This window comes from Bombina bombina, chromosome 1 (assembly GCF_027579735.1).
Source record: "Bombina bombina isolate aBomBom1 chromosome 1, aBomBom1.pri, whole genome shotgun sequence".
Taxonomy (NCBI): domain Eukaryota; kingdom Metazoa; phylum Chordata; class Amphibia; order Anura; family Bombinatoridae; genus Bombina; species Bombina bombina.
Genome location: NC_069499.1, coordinates 1,096,875,373 through 1,096,901,091, shown reverse-complemented (window position 1 = coordinate 1,096,901,091; position 25,719 = coordinate 1,096,875,373). Strand labels below are relative to the sequence as shown.

Genomic DNA, 25,719 nt, shown 5'->3' with positions numbered 1-25,719 from the left:
ACAAAGAGCATGCAATTTGAAACAGCTTTCCATTGTACTTCTATTATATAATTTGCTTAATTCTCTTGATATTCTTTGCTGAAAAGCATATCTAAATAGGCTCAGTGGCTACTGATTGGTGGCTGCACATAGATGCCTCGTGTGATTGACTCACCCATGTGCACTGCTATTTCTTCAACAAAGGATATCTAAAGAACGAAGCAAATTAGAAGAAATTGAAATGTTGTTTAACTGTTTATTTTCTATCTGAATAATGAAAGAAAAAATTGGGTTTAATGTCCCTTTACAAACAACACAATACAAACAATATTTGTTTGTTAATATTCACAAGAAACAATGCTAATGGGGGGGACAAAGAGAGGGAAAATATTTGACTCCCTTAATAAAATCTTGATTATTTGGTCACTAAAACTAGAATATTCTCCATTTTGTAACAAGACAGGAAGCTTTGCATTTTTGCTTTTTTAAGATGACATAAAAGAAGAAAAAAATGTATGGAAATGGCTTAAAATACCCCCCTCCAACCAAGGCCGTATCTCCTGCATCCAAGATCCCTTGAAGAGACACTCTGGCCAAAAAAAGGCTGCCAAGGCAACACCCTCTCTGCATTCAACGTTTCCTGGTTTAGATCACTCTTTGCTGGGTGTAAAACATAGCTGCAGGTTGGTACTAGGTATTGCTATAGTCAAACGCCACGCTCGGTCTATTAGTAGTATTTTCCGAAAAGCCTTCGCTTCTTTCTTGCGTAAGTCGTTTACGTTCCCTGACACACATGTTTCCGACTTGTTAATATTACATTAGCAGGTCATATGACAGATCGCTCTTCCATTTGTTCTCGAGCCAACCAATGACGGGAGGACGTATAGTTAGAAGGAACCCGGAAGTGATGTGTTGGGCTTGTCTCTTTGCTTCCGGGGGAGAAGATGGAGACACTGCACCGGCTGAAGCAGTTTGACGCTTACCCTAAAACCTTAGAAGATTTCAGGGTGAAGACGTGCGGTGGGGCAATAGGTGAGAGATGGGTTCAGAGGCTAGATGGCAAGCTTGGAAAACCAGGCAAATAGGAAAAGAGTTCATTCAGATACATTAAAAGAGCTGTGTTCGAGAAATAGCATGAGAGTTGTTCCACATGAAAATTTGGTTGGCAAAGTAACAGCCATAATACATTGTGGTTATTCAGGGCAGAATAATTACTGAGAATGAGAGTATGGTTGAGGGGGAGGTGTTTCAGTCCAGTAAAGGAAAGACTGAGGGAGATAAAGTGGATAGGATGGTTAAACGGACACATGGATCAATGTGAGGAGGACGATTGTAGAGATGAATGAAGCATCAGTGAGGATCAAAGACCATGCTGATGAGAAACGTTTGAGACAAAAAATAAAGGCACAGTCTAGTCTACATAACATTTGCAGATAGAGCATACCATTTTAAACAACTTTCCAGCTTACTTTTATCATCAAATTTGCTTTGTTCTTTTGGTTATCTTTGTTGAAAGCTAATTCTTGGTAGACTCATGTGCTAATTTCTAAGCCATTGAAGGCTGCCTCTTATCCTAGTGCATTTTGACAGTTTTGTACAGTTAGAAAGTGCTAGTCTATGTGTGTCATATAGATAAAATTGTGCCCACTCTTGTGGAGTTATGAGTCAGCACCGATTGACTAAAATGCATGTCTGTCAAAAGAACTGTGATAAGAGGGCAGTCTGCAGAGGCTTAGTTACAAGTTTATGACAGAGGTAAAAAGTGTATTAATATAACAGTGCTGGCTATGTAAACGTGGGAAATGGCTAATAAAGGGATTATCTATCTTTTTAAACAATAAAGAAACTTCACTAGGCTGTTCATTTTAAGGGTTTCTATATTCTACATCTTCTGGAAAGCTAATTCTGATAGTATATGCTTCACAAGGCACTTTCTTTATTTTGAGACATTTGTCCTGTCATTTCCTATCCCTTTCCTTTCAATCACTTACCCCTTCTCATATCCCCTTCCCATTTTCTATTCTGGACAAAACTAATTATGGGAAAAGCTTTCTCTATTATCTAGTCTTCAGTGTCTCTTGTTGATAACTAAAATGCCATTTAAACTATGACCAATAAACAAACTTTGATATTTAAACTTTTTGTAGTGATTGTAATTTATTGTGGTTATTAGCACAACTTTCTAGATGGATGGATATAGATAGGTATTGGAGACAAAAGCTGATGGCCTTCTCATGTCATCAGTGAAGGAATAAGAGGAAGGGGTGAGCAGTGTACACAATATACTTGTGTATTAAAAGGGATAGTAAACCCCAACATTTTTTTTTATGATTCAGATAGAACATACAATTCTAAACAACTTTCCAATTTAATTATATTATCACATTTTCTTCATTCTCTTGTTATCCATTGCTGAAGGGACAGCATTGCACTACTGACAGGAAGCTGAAAATATCTATTTAGCCAATTACAAGAGACAAATGTGTGCAGGCACCAATTAGCAGCAGCTCCCATTAGTGTGCATATTCATTTTTAACAAGGGATACTAAGAGAACGAAGCACATTTGAAAATAGAAGTGAATTTAAACGTGTCTTAAAATGACATGCTCTAGCTGAATCGTGCAAGTTTAATTTTGTCTTTCCTATCCCTTTCAGCAACATTTGTGCAGGAGATGGAGCTTACTTGGTGCTGACATGGTGTATAAAGCTGCATCAAATGCAAGTTGCATGTGTTGCTTCCAAGTCCCAAAAGCCACTTTAGCTTTAAATAACAAACAGAAAATAGTTTGAACTAAGCAAATTTAAAAGTTTGTCCACTTAAAGTGAATGTCAAATTTCATTGTTTTGATGGCACCTACTTATTCCTTATGTGTCTATTAGTTAAACTGACACTTTTTTTTAAATAAAAAATAAATTCGTATTGATAATTTTATATCACCAATTTGCTGCCGTGATCGAGTCCAGCTCCTCCCAGCTGCTACTTCCTACTTTTCCTCCCTGTGACGTATAGAGCGTCCCACCCGCTCTATACGTATTGTCAAAGCACACTCCTGTCTACTCCTGCAACAGCGCATGCGTGACAAGGCGATTTTGTAGACTAGCTACATAGTATTCAATGAATACTATTGTGGCATCGAGTGCAGCAGCATATTTCGGACCTGCTAACATTATGGCTTACGAAATCGCTGTCTAAGTATTTTTCAAAACAATACGATATTGCGCATGAGCGACGTGTGACCACGCGTCTAAGCTGAATATAGGAATTGTGATGTACGCAGGCGCATAAAGAACAAGTGACGTATTTAAAAAGGGGTTGGTCCCCCCGGGAGGGAATCGATGATTGATAGACGCTATTTACCTTAATCTGTCACTCAAACGGCAAAGATGGCGGACGGAGGAACACTAATTAGAACTAAGCGATATTACGGTAAAAAACTGACAATATAAACGATTGCTGAGAAGATGATGAATTAAAGTTCATCTTTTTTTCAACAAGGATTAATATGGCGTTCGAGGGTGAGAGTGACTTTACATTCACTTTAAGAGAAAATAGTGAAGGTGGCGATTATCACTATAATAAGCATCAGTGCTTAAAGGGACACTGAACCCAAATGTTTTCTTTTGTAATTCAGAAAGAGCATGCAATTTTAAGCAACTTTATAATTTACTCCTATTATCAATTTTTATTCGTTCTCTTGCTATCATTATTTGAAAAAGAAGGCATCTAAGCTTTATTTTGGTTTCAGTACTCTGGACAGCACTTTTTTATTGGTGGATGAATTTAACGACCAATCAGAAAGGACAACCCAGGTTGTTCACAAAAAATGGGCCGGCATCTAAACTTACATTCTTGCATTTCAAATAAAGATACCAAGAGAATGAATAAAATTTGATAATAGGAGTAAATTCGAAGTTTGCTTAAAGGGACATTAAACACTAAATACATGCTAGATAGAATGATGCATTCAAAGAAAAGATTAGTCCATGACTAACATGTAGATGTATTTTTTAAAGTTTCATTAGTTGTTTAAAAAGTGACAAAATAAGTGTAAAGTTTTAGTGTCTATAAAACACTGGGAGCTGCCATGTTGTAACTTGTGTTACCTTCTCTGCTGTGGCCAATTAGGGTCAGTTATAAATAGGTCACTAGAGTGTGCAGCCAATGGTTGTGCTGGATTTAACAGTGTTCCGCACTTCCATTTATAACAGGAACTGAAAAGCTCACAATTTCAGAATGGAATTACAGGTAAAGAGGACAAAATAAATAATGAAAGTATATTGCAAAGTTGTTTTATTATATACAATTTATCATTTTATATTACCATCTCAAAGTGTTTAATGTCCCTTTAAAATTTCATGCTCAATCTGAATCGCAAAATAAATTTTTTGGGTACAGTGTCCCTTTAAAGGGATAGTCTAGTCAAAATTAAACTTTCATGATTTAGAATAGATAGAGCATGCAATTTTAGGCAACTTTCTAATTTACTCCTATTAATCAATTTTTCTTCGTTCTCTTGGTATCTTTATTTGAAAAAGCAAGAATGCAAGCTTAGGAGCCGGCCCATATTTTTTTTTTTCTCTTGCGTAGTGCTTGCTAATTAGTGTCTAAATGTAGCCACCAATCAACAAGCGCTACCCAGTTGCTGAACACATAATTAAAGTCAGCTCCTGAGCAGTAATGCACTAATGGGAGCTTGCTGAACATATTTGGTTATCCAGTGGCAAGAGGTATATGTGTGGAACCACCAATCACCAGCTAGCACCCAGTAATATTTGTTTGCTCTTGAGCCTACCTAGGTATTAGTTTCCATATAGGATCAAGAAAATAAATTATATTTGATAATATAAATTAATTTTAATGTCTTTTAAATTTATATGCTCTATCTGAACCATGAAAGTTTATTAACTTGCATGTCTCTTTTAACCCCTTAATGACCGCAGCACTTTTCCATTTTCTGTCTGTTTGGGACCAAGGCTATTTTTACATTTCTGCAGTGTTTGTGTTTAGCTGTAATTCTCCTCTTACTCATTTACTGTACCCACACATATTATATACCGTTTTTCTCGCCATTAAGTGGACTTTCTAAAGATACCATTATTTTCATCATATCTTATAATTAACTATAAAATTTTTTTATATAATATGAGGAAAAAATGGAAAAAAACCACACTTTTTCTAACTTTGACCCCCAAAATCCGTTACACATCTACAATCACCAAAAAACACCCATGCTAAATAGTTTCTAAATTTTGTCCTGAGTTAAGAAATACCCAATGTTTACATCTTCTTTGCTTTATTTATAAGTTATAGAGCCATAAATACAAGTAGCACTTTGCTATTTCCAAACCCCTTTTTTCAAAATTAGCGCTAGTTACATTGGAACACTAATATCTTTCAGGAATCCCTGAATATCCCTTGACATGTATATATTTTTTTTTAGAAGACACCCCAAAGTATTGATCTAGGCCCATTTTGGTATATTTCATGCCACCATTTCACTGCCAAATGCAATCAAATAAAAAAAAATGTTCACTTTTTCACAATTTTGTTCACAAACTTTAGGTTTCTCACTGAAATTATTTACAAACAACTTGTGCAATTATGGCATAAATGGTTGTAAATTCTTCTCTGGGATCCCCTTTGTTCAGAAATAGCAGACATGTATGGCTTTTGTTGTTGCTTTTTGGTAATTAGAAGGGCACTAAATGCCACTGCGCACCACACGTGTATTATGCCCCGCAGTGAAGGGGTTAATTAGGGAGCATGTAGGGAGCTTCTAGGGTTAATTTTAGCTTTAGTGTAGTAGACAACCCAAAGTATTGATCTAGGCCCATTTTGGTATATTTCATGCCACCATTTCACCGCCAGATGCGATCAAATTAAAAAAAACGTTACATTTTTCACAATTTTAGGTTTCTCACTGAAATCATTTACAAACAGCTTGTGCAATTATGGCACAAATGGTTGTAAATGCTTCTCTGGGATCCCCTTTGTTCAGAAATAGCAGACATATATGGCTTTGGCGTTGCTTTTTGTTAATTAGAAGGCCACTAAATGCCGATGCATATCACACGTGTATTATGGCTAGCAGTGAAGGGGTTAATTATGTAGCTTGTAGGGAGCTTGCAGGGTTAATTTTAGCTTTAGTGTAGAGCTCAGCCTCCCACCTGAAACATCAGACCCCCTGATCCCTCCCAAACAGCTCTCTTCCCTCCCCCACCCCACAATTGTCCCCGCCATCTTAAGTACTGGCAGAAACTCTGCCAGTATTAAAATAAAAGGTATATTTGTGGGGTTTTTTAGTTTTTTTTTTTTAGCATATTTACATATGCTGCTTTGTAGTATCCCTCTTAGCCCCCAACCTCACTGATCCCACACTAAACAGCTCTCTAACCCTCCCCCTCTGCCTTAGCAGGCGCCATCTTGGGTACTGGCAGCTGTCTGCCAGTACCCAGTTTAGTAAAAAAAGGAATCCTTTTTTTTAAAAAAAAATCCCCTTTTCTGTAGTGTAGCTGTCCCCCCAACCTCCCACCAGTTGCAGATCACTTAGAAACTTTATGGAACATTTTTCTTTTCTCGAGCAGGATCGCTTCCAGCTGCTTTCCACACAGAGGACGTGCAGGGTACGTCCTCAGGCGTTAACTGCCTTTTTTTTGAGGACGTACCCTGCACGTCCTCGGTCATTAAGGGGTTAATCACCATTAGATTAAAATTCTGATGTTATTTAGGTGTAAGTTTCATAGTTAAAGTTCCAAAACAAACAAGCATCCACAAAAACTTTCTTCAGAAAAAAAAATGCTGTGCTAACCGGTGTTCTATCGAGAAATTCAATGCATCGAAATCTCCAATCTGACGTCACTTCCGGTGAATCCATACATCTGATTGGTCCGTATCCAGTGAGTGACAGGATTCACAACCAATCAGATGGGCACTGTAATCGCCTATCTACATTATCTATTTTGCCTTGGCCTGGGGGGGTTCAAGGGGGGCGAAACCTTATTTCCCAAGGTTTACTTGGGGTATATGCCAGAGGATCGGCGGTGCACCCCCCAGACAGAGGCAAAACAGATATTAACATAGAAGGCTTACCGGAAGTGACGTCCAATTGGAGTTTGAGGAATTGGAGTTCTTGACAGAACCCCGGCCAATATGCTTTTTTTTCCCCCCAGGAAGTCAAGGTTGTTGAATTTGAAAAGTAAAAAAAACAACTTATGAACTCTGCTGGAAAAGTGTATTCTGATGGGCTGCAACACAATGGCACGTTTTCCCCATGCTAGCTATATGGTGTGTTATTTTGCTACAAATTAATCAATTAAAAAACTTGTGATAAGTTTAAAAAGAGCAGCAAAAGTCCAAATTAAAGAGAACCCTTCGTCTCTATAAATACTTGCACACGAAAAAGGAATCTTTTAAATATTGGTTGTCTTAAAATAATGAACCCTATTTAATAATCGTTAGAATATGCGATATGTTTAATATTGCAGAAATATTTATCTACAGTTTTGATAATCACCTTTTACTTAAAGGGACAGTCTACACCAAAATTTTTATTGTTTAAAAACCTAGATAATCCGTTTATTACCCATTCCCCAGTTTTGCATAACCAGCACAGTTATATTAATAAATGTTTTACCTCTGTGATTACCTTTTATCTAACCCTCTGCAAACTGCCTCCTTATCTCGGACTTTTAACATACATGCAATTTAATCAATCAGTGCAGAGTCCTAAATAACTCCACAGGAGTGAGCACAATGCTATCTATATGACATACATGAACTAGTACTGTCTAACTGTGAAAAACTTCCAAAATGCTCTGAGATAAGGGGCGGTTTTCAACGGTTTAGAAATCAGTTTGAACCTACCTAGGTTTAGCTTTTCAAAAATACCGCCAAGGAAACAAAGCAAATTTAATGAAAAAAGTCAATTGAAAAGTTGTTTAAAATTTCATGCCCTATCTAAATCATGAAAGTTTAATTTTGACTGAACCCAAATTTTTTCTTTCTAATTTACTCCTATTATCAATTTTTCTACATTCTCTTGGCATCTTTATTTTAAAAGCAAGAATATAAGTTTAGATGCCGGCCCATTTTTTGGTGAATAACCTGGGTTGTTCTTGCTGATTGGTGGATAAATTAACCCACCATTAATCCAGGGCTGTCCAGGGTCTGGACCAAAAAAAATAGCTTAGATGTCTTCTTTTTCAAATAAAGATAGCAAGAGAATGATGAAAAATTGATAATAGTAGTAAATTAGAAAGTTACTTAAAATGGCATGCTCTATCTGAATCACGAAAGAAAAAAATGTGGGTTCAGTGTCCCTTTAACCAAAGCTAACTATGAAACAACATATTTATAAAGAATACTGTTAAGTTGCACCGAGCAATAATTCAGAACTTTATTCAATATATTAGTTGTTCTAAAAGACAAAAATGACACTCACATGTGTAAATAGGGGCACTTTTAATACAGTTAAAAATATATATAGAAATCAAACGTATATGATAGCAAGTGATATATTAATAAACACTACTACATATATATGGTACCATATGCATATAATACAAACATATAAAGTCCAGTAGTTCTTATGTAAAGATATACAAATAGGCAGCTCTCCTCAGGGTGTTAGGCCATCCACTCCAAGGAAATTCTAGAAAACATGGAGAAGGCACCACATAGCGTAATTCTGCAAGCTATACCATACAATCATATACTGTACTGAATAGTATAAACTCACATTTGGTGTAGCACTGTAATGTAGTGCAAACTGGGCAGACCGGATCCTTAGAGTTGTCCGGCAAAACTCTCTTCTCACGATACAGGAACACAAAGTGTGAATGTGACTCTTCATTCACAGTAACAGGGCAGATTGGAAGGCCTCCTTACTGCTATATACCAACTTGTGGTGGAAAAGTCACTACATACATTAAAAAGTAGCAAGTTGATAAAAACAAGTGTTTTATTTAAACGCCAAAATGCACCGCAACACGTTTCTCAGTATTACTACTTTTTCATCAGGCTGATAAAAAAACAATTGATACTTGCTACATTTAAATACACATATGCAACCAACAGTTGTTTGATGTCAAAAGTTCCAAAAATATACATCAATAGACATCTGAGTCTACAGATTTATGTTCAAAAACTGAATAGCAATCATACATGACAAGCTACATCATTATACGTCAGCTGAAATGTGTGTATACTACGGATACCTCCTATTGGCTAGTTGTATTATTATTATATTGTTTTTATTTATCTTGCTATTTAAAAACATTTACTATCGGACAATATACTGATATTATTTGTAAGTCACGTCATTATAATACCAAAGCATATACATACATACACACACACACACACACACACACACACACACACACACACACACACACTCTGAACTCGATTCTCAGAGGTACAGCGATCTCCATAAATGTATAGTATATCTTGCAGAATTACGCTAGTATTGTCGCCTTCTCCATTTTTTCTAGAATATATTAGTTGTAACTACTGTTTCCTAACAACGTACATAATTTTTTTTTTTTATATATAAAAACTCTTTGATATTTATTGTATTTGATCCTATGAAGTTCTAATGTCCTTCAGTAACTGAGCTCCATATGTTTCTGATTTTATATCCTGTTGTTAAGGCCACGTAATCGGGAAAAAAACATTTTTTAAACGTGCTCTCAGTGAGGATCACATTTCAAATATTAAACCTATGTGATTTTGTTTGTTTAGTCTGAAGGATGGTTTCGCTCTTTTTCATTATGCATTTTTGTTTGCATGTGACAAAAACAAAGCAGTATTCTTCAGTGCTTCTCGATGAAGCATGTGACAGGTTCACCTGAAACAATATACTTGGCATTTGTTCTTGTTTAGGATTATGTGTATGATTATGTGTATGAAGTCCCCTTCATTAGATTGTTTCTAATTTGGTTTGAAGATAATTACTACTTTTTATTATATGCATCTTATGAAGGTTATTAATTCTAATTAGTTTATACATAGAGAAAGAGACAACTCAACAGTTTATTAGTTTTATTTAAAGGGATATAAAAACCTTTTTTTTTCTTTAATGATTCATATGGAAAATAAAGTTTTAAACCATCTTTTCATATTACTTCTATTATCTAATTGACTTAGTACTCTTTGTATCCTTTGTTGAAAAGCATACTTAGGTAGGCTTGTGAGATGGAAGCTAGCTGCTGATTGGTGGCTGCACATATGCCTCTTGTTGTTGGCTTACCAACATATTTACTAGTTCCCAGTAGTGCAATGCTTCTCCTTCAATAAAGGATAACAAGAGAAGGGAACAGAATTGATAATATAAGTAAATTGGAAAATTGTTTAAAATTATATGCTGTACCTGAATCCTAAAATAAAAATGATTGGTTTCATGTCCCTTTAAGCATATAGTGTGTTTCAATAGAATATATACGTTTTCACTTTATTGTTAAAATTGGAATTAATTCCCTGATATCCCCCTTCTCTTTTGGTGTCAAATGCAAATGTTATGTTGCTGGTAAAGATTTTAGTTAAATGATGGTTTCATCTAATCGCATTCATTTGGGATCTGTTCCATTGCACACACATAATTAGTTCTTGAAAAGATTGCAAGATGCATTATAATAACCCAGACAGAATGAACGATATGGAGTGAAAGTATATTTATATAAATGTATAATTTCAAACCAGTGGTACAATTTAAATGCTCAACATCAACTCAAAAATAATGGTCTCCTTGTTTATATCTATATTTTTTTTGTGGCCTTATGAAATTAAATAAGACCACAGCAACATGGCCATGGAGGTCTTGTAAATTAAATAAGAATGTGAAAGTCAGATAAGTTCTATAAAGCAATGCATTTATAGGGTAGGAAAATAAAAAATAAACTTGCATGATTCAGATAGAGCATGTCATTTTAAGACACTTTTTTAATTTCAGTTCTATTTTCAAATGTGCTCCATTCTCTTGGTATCCATTGTTGAAAAAGAATACGCACATATCTTTCACTAGTGGGAGCTAGCTGCTGATTGGTGCCTGCACACATTTGTCTCTTGTGATTGGCTTACTAGATGTTTTCAGCTAGCTGCCAGTAGTGCAATGCTATTTCTTCAGCAAAGGATAACAAGGGATGCAAGCAAATTTGATAATAAAAGTAAATTGGAAAATTGTTTACAATTGTATTTTCTATCTGAATCATGAAAGAAAATTTTGGGGTTTCTTGTCCATTTTAATAAAATTATAAAAAAAATGTTTGCTAATCATTGAGGTCAATCACAATCCTTTAGAAAAACTTATCAAATAGGAGTAACACAAGTCTCTGACTTCTGGTCTACTACCTCTCAGGATCAATTCATTACTCTAGATCAAGTAGACAGTTCTTTTAACATCCCTACTTACCTTCAATTTGAACTTCTAAGGATTAAAAACTTTCTCACAAGTTGGGACTTTATCCCCAAGTTATCTTGTCCCCTCACCCTTTTGGGAGTCCTTCTGGCAAAGGGGTCACAGACTACACAAACCACTATCCACACACTACAACCTGTTGGAAGGCACATTACAACCTGAAACGGCACCCCAACTGGACAGATGGGAATCCCTACTGAACATTACTATTCCACCTCAAAGATGGCAACAAACTCTCACACTCAACAACAACTAGACAAACTAGTTGTAACTGAGAGTACAACAAAGTTGTAAAGAGAGAGTAAATCCACTAGTGTATAATCACACTGTCACATCTACTGATATCATAAGGTTTTCCAAAAAAATAGTATTGAAAAATTAGTTCCCATTCATTCATACATTATAGTTTATTAGGCTAAGGAACTCACACTCATACAAGTAGCAAAAGCTGTGAATTAAAACCACTTGAACTCTGTGATTAGCATAATAGCCTTAAAGTTAATATGTTACTATTAGATATCCTCAATCCAGATAGATTAAAGTTAACTAAGCCCTTACAATCCGAGGGCTGTTTTACTTTTACATATGCAATAAAGGATATGAGGATATAGTATTAACTATTTAGTACATAATCTGTCACAAGAGTAAGCAAAGTTAAAAACGGACGATAGGAGAGACAAAGCTGCCCCTATCGGACCCCTGACGCGCGTTTCACGAACGTTTTCCCTCTGAGGAAGCGTTCGTGAAACGCGCGTCAGGGGTCCGATAGGGGCAGCTTTGTCTCTCCTATCGTCCGTTTTTAACTTTGCTTACTCTTGTGACAGATTATGTACTAAATAGTTAATACTATATCCTCATATCCTTTATTGCATATGTAAAAGTAAAACAGCCCTCGGATTGTAAGGGCTTAGTTAACTTTAATCTATCTGGATTGAGGATATCTAATAGTAACATATTAACTTTAAGGCTATTATGCTAATCACAGAGTTCAAGTGGTTTTAATTCACAGCTTTTGCTACTTGTATGAGTGTGAGTTCCTTAGCCTAATAAACTATAATGTATGAATGAATGGGAACTAATTTTTCAATACTATTTTTTTGGAAAACCTTATGATATCAGTAGATGTGACAGTGTGATTATACACTAGTGGATTTACTCTCTCTTTATAACTTTGTTGTACTCTCAGTTACAACTAGTTTGTCTAGTTGTTGTTAGGTTTCTTAGTGAGTAATCCACTCCAGGTTTTGCTTCTTTGCAGAATCAATAATTCCAGTATCTGAATATTATATGCAAAACGTTAATTCGGGTAAAACCTGGCAATATTTCCATAAATCTACTCCCCCCAACCTCTTATCTCTAAAAAACTCTCACACTCACTAAGAAAACACTACACTGCATAACAATGTACGAGACATACTATAAAGTAATTTCACACTGGTATTGCGTCCCCACAAGGCTAGCTAGAATGTATCAGGTATCCTCTCCTCTATGTTGGCGTAATTGCGGCTTGCCAGGAGATTTGCTCCACATCTAGTGGGAATGCCTAAAGTCAAACCAGAATGGAATACTTGCTTCCTTTCCCTACCTAAGCTAAAGATCCATATCCCAAAAACACCTGCCATAGCCCTCTTGCAGATAGAGACACACACACACACACTACCCAAGCACCATAGTCTTCTTTGTATTAGGGCTGAGTTAGACTAGTCGACTAATCGATTAGTCGATCGGTCTCTCATTATTCGACTAGTACGGCATTAGTCGATTACTGATATATTAAAGAAAACGGTGGTGATGTCACAGAAAATGAACCAAGTAGTACAAGTACAGTGGTAAGCGAACTACCCGAAAAGCAACGTTGCACTGTTACTGCTATGGCAACATTATTCTGAGATGACTACTACACAGAGGATGCAATGTCTCTGCAAACCGAGCTGGACAAATACATGCAAGATGAGTGCATTCCTCCATTTGAAGACCCTCTTGCATGGCGGAAGGCAAATGAATGCAAGTACAGGAAATGATCATGGCTAGCGAAAGCATACCTGTGCATCCCGGCAACATATGTACCGGCTGAACGAGTTTTCTCAGCTGCGGGCCTGATAGTCAACAGACTACGTAATTGTCTACTCCCGGAGCATGTGGACATGCTCATTTTTCTTAACAATTAATATTGTTAAACTATGGACATTGCTAAATAGTTGATGTTTTTGTTAAATAAAAACTTTCATGGACGCACTTTGCAGATTTTGTTTTTTGTTCACATATTAGGGTTGTTGTGTTGACTATGACATGTTTTAAAAATAAATAAAAAAAAAAGAACATTTTACAATTACATTAAAAATATTTCACATTTACCTATTTTCTGGCAAGAGGGGGTGATTTTGATTAGTCAACTAATCGAAAGAAACAGCTTTCGACTAGTCGATTGTAAAAATATTAGTCATGCACACCCCTACTTTGTATATGCTTATTTTCAGCAGATAAAACTAGTATAGCTAGATCCTTGAAAAAAGGAACTTCCCCCGAAATGGCCTGAAACTTTAAACACCATGGCATACCTATACAACATGGAAAAGGACATATTGCATTCACTTAACAAAACCGACCTATTTGAACGCTACCGAATCTGTTGGCGCTCTACAAATAACCGATAATAATAACTCGCCTGGGCAGATTGGAAGGATAAATATAACACCTTGTGGGCTCCAAGTGTTACAACTAATGACATAAGCTACCAACCTCCTATTCAGAACAACAATGTATTCACTTAGACAAGTCGAATTATTAGGTTATGTCTCCCCCTTTCCAGTTGGAACAGAATATATCCATGTTAAAAGGTTCTTTCTCATTTTTTTTTATTTTTTTTACTGCTCCACTGAAAAGTTTGATATGTTTGAAAGAATGTTAATAACATTTACATTGTAAGTATACTCAGTCAGGATCTATGTGTCCATTTCTTATTTTCAAGTACCTCTAGATTAGGGTTGTATTACTTGATTTTCAGTTTTCAATAAAAATATTTGAAACAAAAAAAAAACTTATCAAATGACACATCTACAAAATCCCCATAGACTTTTTTTTAGAACATTAAATAAATGTTTTCTTAAGCATTGTGATCAACCCTATGGTTAAGGCAATTAGCATTGTATTCCAGCAGAAAGATAAACACACAAAAATAACCGTTTTATGCAGCAGGAAAATTGAGGATTATTGTTGTGAAGTGTTGAATGATATAAAAACATTGGGCATGTTGTTGTACAGCTCTTTGATTCCATCCTTAAAACATGTTCTGGTTTCTTCTTGATTATTAATACTTACATTTCGTTTCCCAGTTACCCTGATCAGTGGCCTCCTCATGCTGTTTCTTTTCTTCTCCGAGCTCCAGTACTACCTCACTAAAGAAGTAAGTGTATGTTTTGTAACTTAGTATGACATTATCTTGTCTCACTGTAGTTGCACTCACCAAAGCCAGCTGGATCCTGTTGTAGGGAGTACAGAAAGTCTAAAACTCACTTTTTCAATTAGGTATAAAATGCTTCTCTTTCCTTCCACACACAATCCTTTTTTTTTTTTTTTTTTTTTTTTTTTATTCTGTTCTCTGTACAGTTGTCCTTAGTTCCTCATGCTCTGGTGTTTTCCATGGCCTCCTCAGACACAACTAAACGCATGTAATCCAATGAAATTAAAACAGCATATATCTTGTTCTGTGTCATTGCTATACATGTTATGAGCTAGATATCTTGATAATACAAATAATTGTATGGGAGCTGCAATTGCTTTCTGTTTCTGTTGTTATCTGGCTGCAGGTTGCCTCTATCTTCTGTATTGTGTATTGTATGGGGTATCGCTCACCACTGGATGTTCTGATGGTGCCATATGTATTTGCATTCATGCACCTCTCATTACTTTGTCAGTCAAAGGCTTTAGAGTTTTTTTTGTGTGTGGTAATATGGGCAGCAGCCTGAACACATTTAGCAGCTTTCTTTTCACTCAAAAAATACATTTTAACAGATTTGTGTTTTCATTTTCTTTATCCTCCTCGCTTTTTTCTTTCTGCATTATACCCATATTACTGCATTATGTCACTTTACTTTGGAAAAGAAAAAACATAAAAAAGAATGGCAAGACAGATGTTTTTGCAGTTCTTTATTGAACCCTTTGATAAACCATTTTTGTAATCTGCGGTTCATATATTTGTGAGAAGTCCATTATTCCATTCCTTGCATGGTGTGAAAAAAATGACTAAGCAATCCATATTGTGACATATTTGCTATATTCAAGAACCAGACCTGTGTACCTCATTTGAAACTGACTGATATGCATCTAAGTCTAAACAATGGTCTAAATTTCCCTTTTTATCTGCTGTGCTAAAGTTATTTAACTCTGAATGGAAGAAAGCAGAAAAAAATGCAATGTTTGTAATCTGTTATACCTTATTTCTCTTTCGTCAGCCTAATGGTAATGCTGATTTATCACATTTGACAAACAATTGATTTGTCTTTTTGTTGATGCTGGTTAATTTTGATAATCCAGAGATTACTTTTTTGTTTCAATGTTAGAAGATATAGCCAGCGGGGAATTACGTATATATTATCGTAGCCTCAGAGTGTTAGTCGGCTAGCGTAGAAAAAGATCTGACATACTGTCAGGGGTCCTTTTAGGGGCTGGATACACCTTGATATCTCAGAGAACAGAATTCAGACAAACACGAGAAGTCCAAGACCGGTTCCGTTTTTATTGACAGCTTGCACCCTTATTGCAACATAATCGGTGGAAAGTTACAAAGTTTTAGACATAAGATTGTTTATGTGAAGAGCTGGAAACTGTGAAGCTACTACCTTGGTACAAAGATAATACAGTATGTGGTGAGACCATGTTTATGCTAGCTGGTGCTTAGCTACACGTAGGCAACAGAAAAAAATGTTTTTCTGTAATGGCATACATCAGGAGACTTGGCATAACAAAAGGTCAGTATTAGTTCAGAATGGCTGAATAGATACAACAAGATGGAGGAATAGAGACAAGATGGGGGCAGGTTGGTTATATAATCTTACACAGACCTATAGTCACAAGCCATGATGTCTTGTGTTTTTTGTTTGTTTTTTTAATAGCTGAAGCTACAGTGTAATTTATAAATCTTAAAGCTGAAAACATGGTTGCAGCTAATATTATTAAAAAGGTGTTCTAGTTGAGACATTGTTTAACAAATACAGGTTCTAAAGCAGATATTTGCAACTCAAGTCACATTTATTGCTGCTTTGGATAATATTTTCTTTAGTCAAGGTACTCTATATCCAAAGATATACTTAGCTCCCAGTTTTGGCAATCTAAAAAGCAAGCAATAGACTGTATTAGAGGCATATCTAGTTTGCATTATATTATGACTTAAAGTTCTAACTTGACTATTATCGGAACAGTACATCAGTTCTTATGGGTGCATGAAGCTCTCCTTGCTGGAACCTGGGCCTTATGTGTTTGAAACTTCATAGCTGCCATAGTCCTGTAACCTCTGATCCTCACTTTGTGTAAAAAAACTCAATTCTTTCCTGGGTAAGGTGGAGGTTGCCTCTCTTACTCCTTTTGTACTTATGATAAAGATACAGTGACTGGGTTGGGGAAATTTAGGAAAATAAACCACTCACAGCTCTGTTAGAAAGAAATTCACTTTAATCATACATTAGTGCAAAAAATCCAAAAGAAACAAAACACGTAGGTAGAGAGTGTTGTGATCATGACCACAGTGGTGTGTTGTCTCCTATTAACATTGAGAATAAAATGTGTTATAATTCATAAAAAAAAATAAAAAAAAAATCTTGGCGAATATCTGTATTTTACTCCAGCTTGGTTTGAGTTTGTTCTTAAAGGGTCAATCTACACCACAATTTTTATTGTTTAAAAAGATAGATAATCGCTTTATTACCCATTTCCCAGTTTTACATAACCAACAGTTATATTAATATACTTTTTACCTCTGTGATTGCCTTGTATCTAATCCTCTGCAGACTGCCCCCTTATCTCTGTGCTTTTGACAGACGTGCATTTTAGCCAATCAGTGCTGACGCCTAGGTAACTCCACGGGCTTGAGCAAAATGTTATCTATATACCACACCAGTGTTAGTTTTGACATCAAATTTCAATTTAGTTTTAGTCTTTTGACTAAAATGCCATTTTAGTTTGTCGTATTTTAGTCATCTGAATCGTTTTAGTCGACTAACTCTTCAGTTGATATTAGTCGACTAAATCTCCAGTAGATTTTATTTGACTAAAATCTAAGGGGTTTGTTAAAGTGTAATGTATTATTTAAGCATTTCTCTATAATTTCCAAACTCATTATATACTCCAGGAGTAAACATAACACTTATTATTTATTATTATTATTATTATTATTATTATTATTAATTGTATTAAGGTTTAAACATGCAGTATAGACACAGATTTAGAAACTGTTAATTTTGACAGCAAATTTTGATTTGGTTTTAGTCAGTCTTTTGACTAAAATGCCATTTTAGTTTGTCATATTTTAGTCATCAGAATTTCTTTAGTTTTATGCTCATTTTAGTCAAGTTTTAGTCGACAAAATTAACACTGTGGCACACATGAACTAATGCCCTCTAGTTTTGAAAAAAAATGTCAAAATGCATAAGAGGCGGCCGTCAAAGGCTAAAGAAATTTGCATATTAGCCTCCTAAGTTTAGTTTTCATCTAAGAATACCAAAAAAAAACACAAACAAAGCAAAATTGATAATAAAAGTAAACTGGGAAGTTGTTTAAAATACATGCCCTATCTGAATCATGAAAGTTTATAATTTTAGCTAGACTGTCCATTTAAAGTGACTGTCTAATTGATTTTTGTTGTTGTTTGAAAAGATATTTAACTAATTTAATACTCATTCCCTAGCTTTGCAAAACCAATATTATATTATAGGGACAGTCAAGTCCAAAAAAACTTTCATGATTCAAATAGGGCATGTAATTTTAAACAACGTTCCAATTTATTTTATCACCAATTTTGCTTTGTTCTCTTGGTATTCTTAGTTGAAAGCTAAACCTAGGAGGTTCATATGCTAATTTCTTAGACCTTGAAGGCTACCTCTAATCTGAATGGTTTTTCACCACTAGAGGGCGTTAGTTCATGTGTTTCATATAGATAACATAACATTGAGCTCACGCACGTGAATTTTCCGAGGAGTGAGCACCGATTGGCTAATATGCAAGTCTGTCTAAAGAACTGAAATAAAGGGGGCATTCTGCAGAGGCTTAGATACAAGGTAATTAAAGAGGTAAAACATGTATTATTATAACTGTTGGTTATCCAAAACTGGGGAATGGGTAATAAAGGGATTATCTATCTTTTTAAACAACAAACATTCTGGTGTTGACTGTCCCTTTTTAATATACCTTATAACCTCTAAATATCTGCCTGTTTCTAAGCCCCTGCAGGCTGCCCCCTTTTTTTTTATTTTATTTAAATCAGACAGCTTTTATAGCTGCCCAGACAGCTCTTATAGCTGCAGGCTGCCCCTTAACTCAGTGCATTTTATAAGCTTTTCACAGCCAGACAGTGCTATATAAATAACATTTTGCTCACTCCTATGGAGTTATGCATGAGCCAGCACTAATTGGCCAAAATTCAAGTTTGTAAAAAGAACGGAAATAAGGGGGCAGTATGCAGAGGCTTAGATACACAAGGTAATAACAGAGGTACAAAGTGTATTAATATAACCGTGTTGGTTATGCAAAACTGGGCAATGGGTAATAAAGGGATTATCTTTTTAAATAATAACAATTTTCAAGCAGACTGTCCCTTTAACAGCAAGTTCAAGGTTCTGACCAGAGCAGGGTTTTTGTACCTGGCATGCTAACGGCTACAGCTCAGTTTGGAGTGTAAATAATTGAAGGGACAGTCAACACCAGAATTTGTTGTTTTAAAAGATAGTTAATCCTTTTATAACCCATTCCCCTGTTTTGCATAACCAACACAGTTATATTACTATACTTTTTACATCTGTGATTACCTTGTATCTAAGAACCTTCTGACAGCCCCTTGATCACATGACATTTTATTTATTATCTATTGAATTTCATTTTAGCCAATTAGTGCAGTGTCTTCCACAATTCACAGGCGTGCTCACAATGTTATCTATATGGCTTACAGGAACTAGTTCTCCCCTGTTGTGAAAAGCAAATAAAAAAACATGTGATTAGAGGCGGGCTTCAAGGGCTTAGAAAATATCATATGAGCCTTTCTAGGTTTAGCTTTCAACTAAGAATACCATGAGAACAAAGCAAAATTGGTGATAAAAGTAAATTGGAAAGATGTTTAAAATGTCATGCCTTATTTGAAACATGAAAGTTTTTTTTTTTTGGACTTGACTGTCCCTTTAATAGAGCTGAGTCACCTCCGGTATGAAGCTGTGACACTACATGCATTGAAAGAAACCAAATAAAGATATATGCACAGCCCAACACTAGCGTTATATTAGGTACGCTTGTTTAAATGTACAGCAGCTGTTTTTAGTCTTTTTCATTAAAACAAACTTCATGGACTAAAGGTTCATTCCACAAGAGCTTGAAACAAATTTATCTTCTAATGACCTGTGTAATAAAGCAGTTTGGAGTTTTTCACACTTTTATAAATCAACTGAAGTCAAGTTGTGACAGCAGACTTCTGAATTCTGTATTGACTTTTGTGTAACGCAAACTTATTTACACCATGAATACCTGTGTTTTTTTTTTCCCCCCTCTTATTCTGCTCACCCTTGTAATTCACTGATTGGTAAATCTTCATTGAAGAGAGCTACTATGGTGAGCCAAGATAACCCCAAATTCATTTATAGCTTGTGATATTTGTGTTCACCATAATTCCCTTTTGTTACTGCTTTTTAACTTAGACAAGTGGCAGGAGAGTAGTCTTTTACCCATCTGATTAGATAGGTTCCTATCTGAACCCCTATAAAGTGTCCAGTCATTATTGGTGAGTGAGCTAAGATGTTACAATTTGTGTATGATTTATCTTTTTTTTATTATTATTTTTAATTATTATAAACATTTCTCTTTCCTTTCCAGATCTACCCAGAATTATTTGTAGATAAAACAAGGGGAGATAAGTTAAAAATAAACATTGATATTTTATTTCCGCATATGCCTTGTGCTTGTAAGTATATTCACTGCTTGTTTTATTCTAATCTGTATATGTATTTATTCTGTATAGAAGCTTACGGTATAGAGACAACAGTTGCCTGTTTGTTGCAAATCATTTTTTTTTCTCCCTTCATTTCCCTCGCTATATCACTTCCTTTCCTAAAATAAACGAAGATCATAATGTGTGAATTCAGTTCTCCTTAAAGGAACATTAAACCTTACATTTTTCCTTCATGATTCAAATAGAGCAAACAATAAATATCTAATTTACTTCTATTATCTAATTTATCTAATGTCCTTTCTTGAAAAGCATAGGTAGGTTCAGGAGCTGGGAGCTAGCTGCTGATTGGTGGCTGCACATATATGCCTCTTGTCATTGGCTTACCAATGTGTTCAGCTAGCTCCCAGTAGTACATTACTGCTCTGAAGCTGACATTAACTATGTGTTTAATCCCTTTGCAGGGGTTACATGCAAATATCAGTGAAATAATAAAATGCTTTAACACATAAGATCATTTTCTTTATACACTTATGTCATTTTTAAGTCTTTTGTCAATTAAAATAATTATAGAATTATACAAAGTTATTAATCCCTTAATGACACGGATGTATCCTGTACATTGTGTTTTATTAAGTTTTTTTTTTTTAGCCCTTTAATAGTGCAAGACTCTCTGAAAGGGGTGAGATGCACTATTACTACATGCCACCCTCCAGGAGGCATTATGTGAGAGCTGTGCTATTTAAAGGGACACCGAACCTAATTTTTTTTTTTTCTTTTGTGATTCAGATAGAGCATGCAATTTTAAGCAACTTTCCAATTTTACTCCTATTATCAATTTTTCTTTGTTCTCTTGCTTTCTTTATTTGAAAAAGAAGGCATCTACGCTATTTTTTGGGGGGTTCAGAACCATGGAAAGCACTTTTTCATTGGTGGGTGAATTTATCCACCAATCAGCAAGAACAACTTAGTGTGTTCACCAAAAATAGGCCGGCATCTAAACTTACATTCTTGCATTTCAAATTAAGATACCAAGAGAATGAAGAACATTTGATAATAGGAGTAAATTAGAAAGATGCTTAAAATTGCATGCTCTATCTGAATCGCAAAAGAAACCATTTGGGTTCAGTGTCCCTTTAACCCCTTACAGTGAAAATGACAGCCCGCTCGTAAGTTTAAATGTACTGCACTCTTCATGAACTGATAATACTGGTCAAGTGAAAAGCCTGCATTCAAACTTTAGGCTATCACCCAATAGTGAAGAATGTGTGTACAAATCCTTGTGAAAAGCCCTTTGAGAAGCCTTCGATATACCTGTCAGTTTTCTATTTTATTAATGTAGGCAATTGAACAAATACAAATAGCAATTTTTATGAAAGAATGGCTTTGAAAATGTTTAGACCCATCAAAGCTGCCATACATTGGCTTACAGATGTGTATTGCTGCTCCTTCAATAAAAGATATCAAGTAAATGAAGCAAAATTGATGATATAAGTAAATTGGAAAGATGTTTAAAAATTGTTTTTTTTTCTGTCAGAATCATGATTTTTTTTTTTGTGGTGCACATCCCTTTAAAGTAATATACCCTATATTGTTAAAGCTTCAGTATAGTTTCTGTTTTATAACTTCTCTTTTTTTATGTTTGAGGTAATGAATACACACAGTGATCTGATTTACCACATAGCCACTCTTTGGCTTTTAACACCACCATAGTGTATTAAAATGTATTTAATTATCAATATGTGCTCTTTTTTTTATACGAATAACTTCTAAATCTGCTACACAACACTCACATTTTATATTGCATAACTTAGTTTAAGAATATTGTAAAGTATTATAATATATATATGTATATGTGTGTGTATATATATATATATATATATATATATATATATATATATGTGTGTGTGTATATATATATATATATATATATATATATATATATATCTCTATCTATATATATATATCTATATCTCTATCTATATATATATATATCTATATATATATATCTATCTATATATATATATATCTATCTATATATATATATCTATATATATCTATATATATATATATATATATATATATATATATATCTCGGTTGTGCTCATAAGTTTACATACCCTGGCCATTTTTTTAGAGAATATGAATGATAACACAAAAACTTTTCTTTCACTCATGGTTAGTGTTTGGCTGAAGCCATTTATTATCAATCAACTGTGTTTACTCTTTTTAAATCATAATGACAACAAAAACTACCCAAATGACTCTGATCAAAAGTTTACATACCCTGGCCATTTTTTTAGAGAATATGAATGATAACACAAAAACTTTTCTTTCACTCATGGTTAGTGTTTGGCTGAAGCCATTTATTATCAATCAACTGTGTTTACTCTTTTTAAATCATAATGACAACAAAAACTACCCAAATGACTCTGATCAAAAGTTTACATACCCTCGTGATTTTGGTTTGATAACATGCACACAAGTTGACACAAAGGGGTTTGAATGGCTATTAAAGGTAACCATCCTCACCTTTGCTCTGTTTACTTGTAATTAGTGTGTGTGTATAGAAGGTCAATGAGTTTCTGGACTCCTGACATACCCTTGCATCTTTCATCCAGTGCTGCACTGACGATTCTGAGTCATGAGGAAAGCAAAAGAATTGTCAAAGGATCTGCGGGAAATGGTAGTTGAACTGTATAAAAAAGGAAAGGGATATAAAAAGATATCCAAGGAATTAAGAATGCAAATCAGCAGTGTTCAAACTCTAATCAAGAAGTGGAAAATGAGGGGTCCTGTTTGATAACATACTGCATTCATCTTGCCATCAATTCTGACCAAATTTCCTGTGCCTTTTGTTGCTCACACATCCCCAAAACATCAGCAATCCACCTCCGTGTTTAACAGTAGGAATGGTGTACCTTTTATCATAGGCCTTTTTGACTCCTCTCCAAATGTAGCATTTATGGTTGTGGCCAAAAAGCTCAATTTTGGTCTCATCACTCCAAATGACTTTGTGCCAGAAGGTTTGAGGCTTGTCTCTGTGCTGTTTGGCGTATTGTAAGCAGGATACTTTGTGGCATTTGCGTAGTAATGGCTTTCTTCTGGCGTCTCGACCATGCAACCCATCTTTCTTCAAGTGCCTCCTTATTGTGCATCTTGAAACAGCCACACCACATGTTTTCAGAGAGTCCTGTATTTCACCTGAAGTTCTTTGTGGGTTTGTCTTTGCATCCCGGACAATTTTCCTGGCAATTTTAGTTGGTCTACCTGACCGTGGTTTGGTTTCAACAGAACCCCTCATTTTCCACTTCTTGATTAGAGTTTGAACACTGCTGATTTGCATTCTCAATTCCTTAAATATCTTTTTATATCCTTTTCCTGTTTTATACAGTTCAACTACCTTTTCCCGCAGATCCTTTGACAATTATTTTGCTTTTCCCATGACTCAGAATCCAGAATTGTCTGCAGCACTGGATTAAAGATGCAAGGGTCTGTCAGGAGTCAAGAAACTTATTGACATTTTATATACACACACACTAATTACAAACATATCACAGGCGAGGATGGTTACCTTTAATAGCCATTTGTGTCAACTTGTGTGCATGTTATCAGGCCAAAATCACCAGGGTATGTAAACTTTTGATCAGGGTCATTTGGGTAGTTTCTGTTGTCATTATGATTTAAAAAGAGTAAACACAGTTGATTGATAATAAATGGCTTCATCCAAACACTAACCATGAGTGAAAGAAAAGTTTTTGTGTTATCATTCATATTCTCTGAAAAATGGCCAAGAAATCATAAATTCTTCCAGGGTATGTAAACTTATGAGCACAAATGTATGTATGTATGTATGTGTATATATATATATATATATATATATATATATATATATATATATATATATATATATATATATATATATATATATATATATATATATATATATATATATATATATATATATATATATATATATATATATATATATATATATATATATGTATATAAAATAAAAATTTTTATTAAGATGACGTTTCGGGGTACGCAGACCCCTTCCTCAGACCAGGCAACAGTGCAAATGAACAGTGTGCAATATAAAGCAACATAGCCCCTACCATCAAACAATTAGTGAAATTGCGCCAAAACCTATGTAACCATGACAACAGGTGAATCACCTAATTAACATTATTCCTACCTTTACTAAAGTGATTGTTAAAAACAGTATAATTGTGCAAACCATATAAGTGTATCTTAAAACTATTCTCAAACAATAAATGACATGACATATGAGTAGCACCTAAAACACTCAAGGTGCACACAAAGAAATAAAATGTCCCCCTACAATGTGATGTGTGACCTACTGAAATAGCTACCACAAAGAAACAACTTAACATCGATAAAGGCAGTCTATAGGAAACAGCGCTCAATAAAAGATAGTTGCAGGACCTAGGCAGTATATCAGCATTTAAACATTAGTGTATCAGTATCTCTCAGTAAAACATACTTCTCAGTAAACAAAGGACAAGTAGAGAACAAGGACAAGTAGAGAAAAAGGGCTCAATAAAAGATAGTTGCAGGACCTAGGCAGTATATCAGCATTTAAACATTAGTGCATCAGTATCTCTCAGTAAAACATACTTCTCAGTAAACAAAGGACAAGTAGAGAAAAAGGGCTTATAGCCAGAAAAACACGTATGTCAAGATTTAGGCAAGCATGTAGATGTGTGTCAATTGTTGAACATCAGTAGGTATATCGTATAGCATCCATAGACTAATCTTAGAGAGAAAGAGGGTGTCATCACACCATCACCGACTACTGAGCCTAAGGGGTAATATAGATAATTTCAAAGCAGTGTGATTGCAATGCACCCCAGAGATTAAAAGATTTAAACCTAAAAGCAAATTTGAGCCAAATACATGTGGAACAAGCATTAAAACCTTCACCAGGCTCATCTCAAATGATTCAGACAATGCTAAAATGGACAAACATCGCCCAAACCTCACAAAGGCAGAGAGAGTGACTATAAAATCTCTAGCCTCTGATGCTGACATTGTCATACGTCCGGCCGACAAGGGTGGTGCCATTGTCATTATGGACTACGCCCCATATATCGCACTGAAGTCCTGCGACAACTAAGTGACAACTTGACTTACAAAAAACTCACCTGGGACCCCACTACAACA

The 25,719-nt window shown here is 35.0% G+C and overlaps 1 protein-coding gene across 1 annotated transcript in view; it reads left to right on the top strand.

The window, feature by feature from the left end:
* The first annotated feature begins 902 nt into the window (after positions 1 to 902).
* The window catches only part of ERGIC3 (ERGIC and golgi 3), a 112,012-nt gene continuing 87,195 nt past the window's right edge, over positions 903 to 25,719 (top strand). Inside the window, exons 1-3 of the mRNA XM_053694993.1 lie at positions 903 to 1,011; positions 14,726 to 14,796; positions 20,460 to 20,547. Coding sequence (XP_053550968.1) covers positions 924 to 1,011; positions 14,726 to 14,796; positions 20,460 to 20,547 — 247 coding nt within the window. The 5' untranslated portion in view covers positions 903 to 923. The remainder of the gene's footprint in view (positions 1,012 to 14,725; positions 14,797 to 20,459; positions 20,548 to 25,719) is intronic.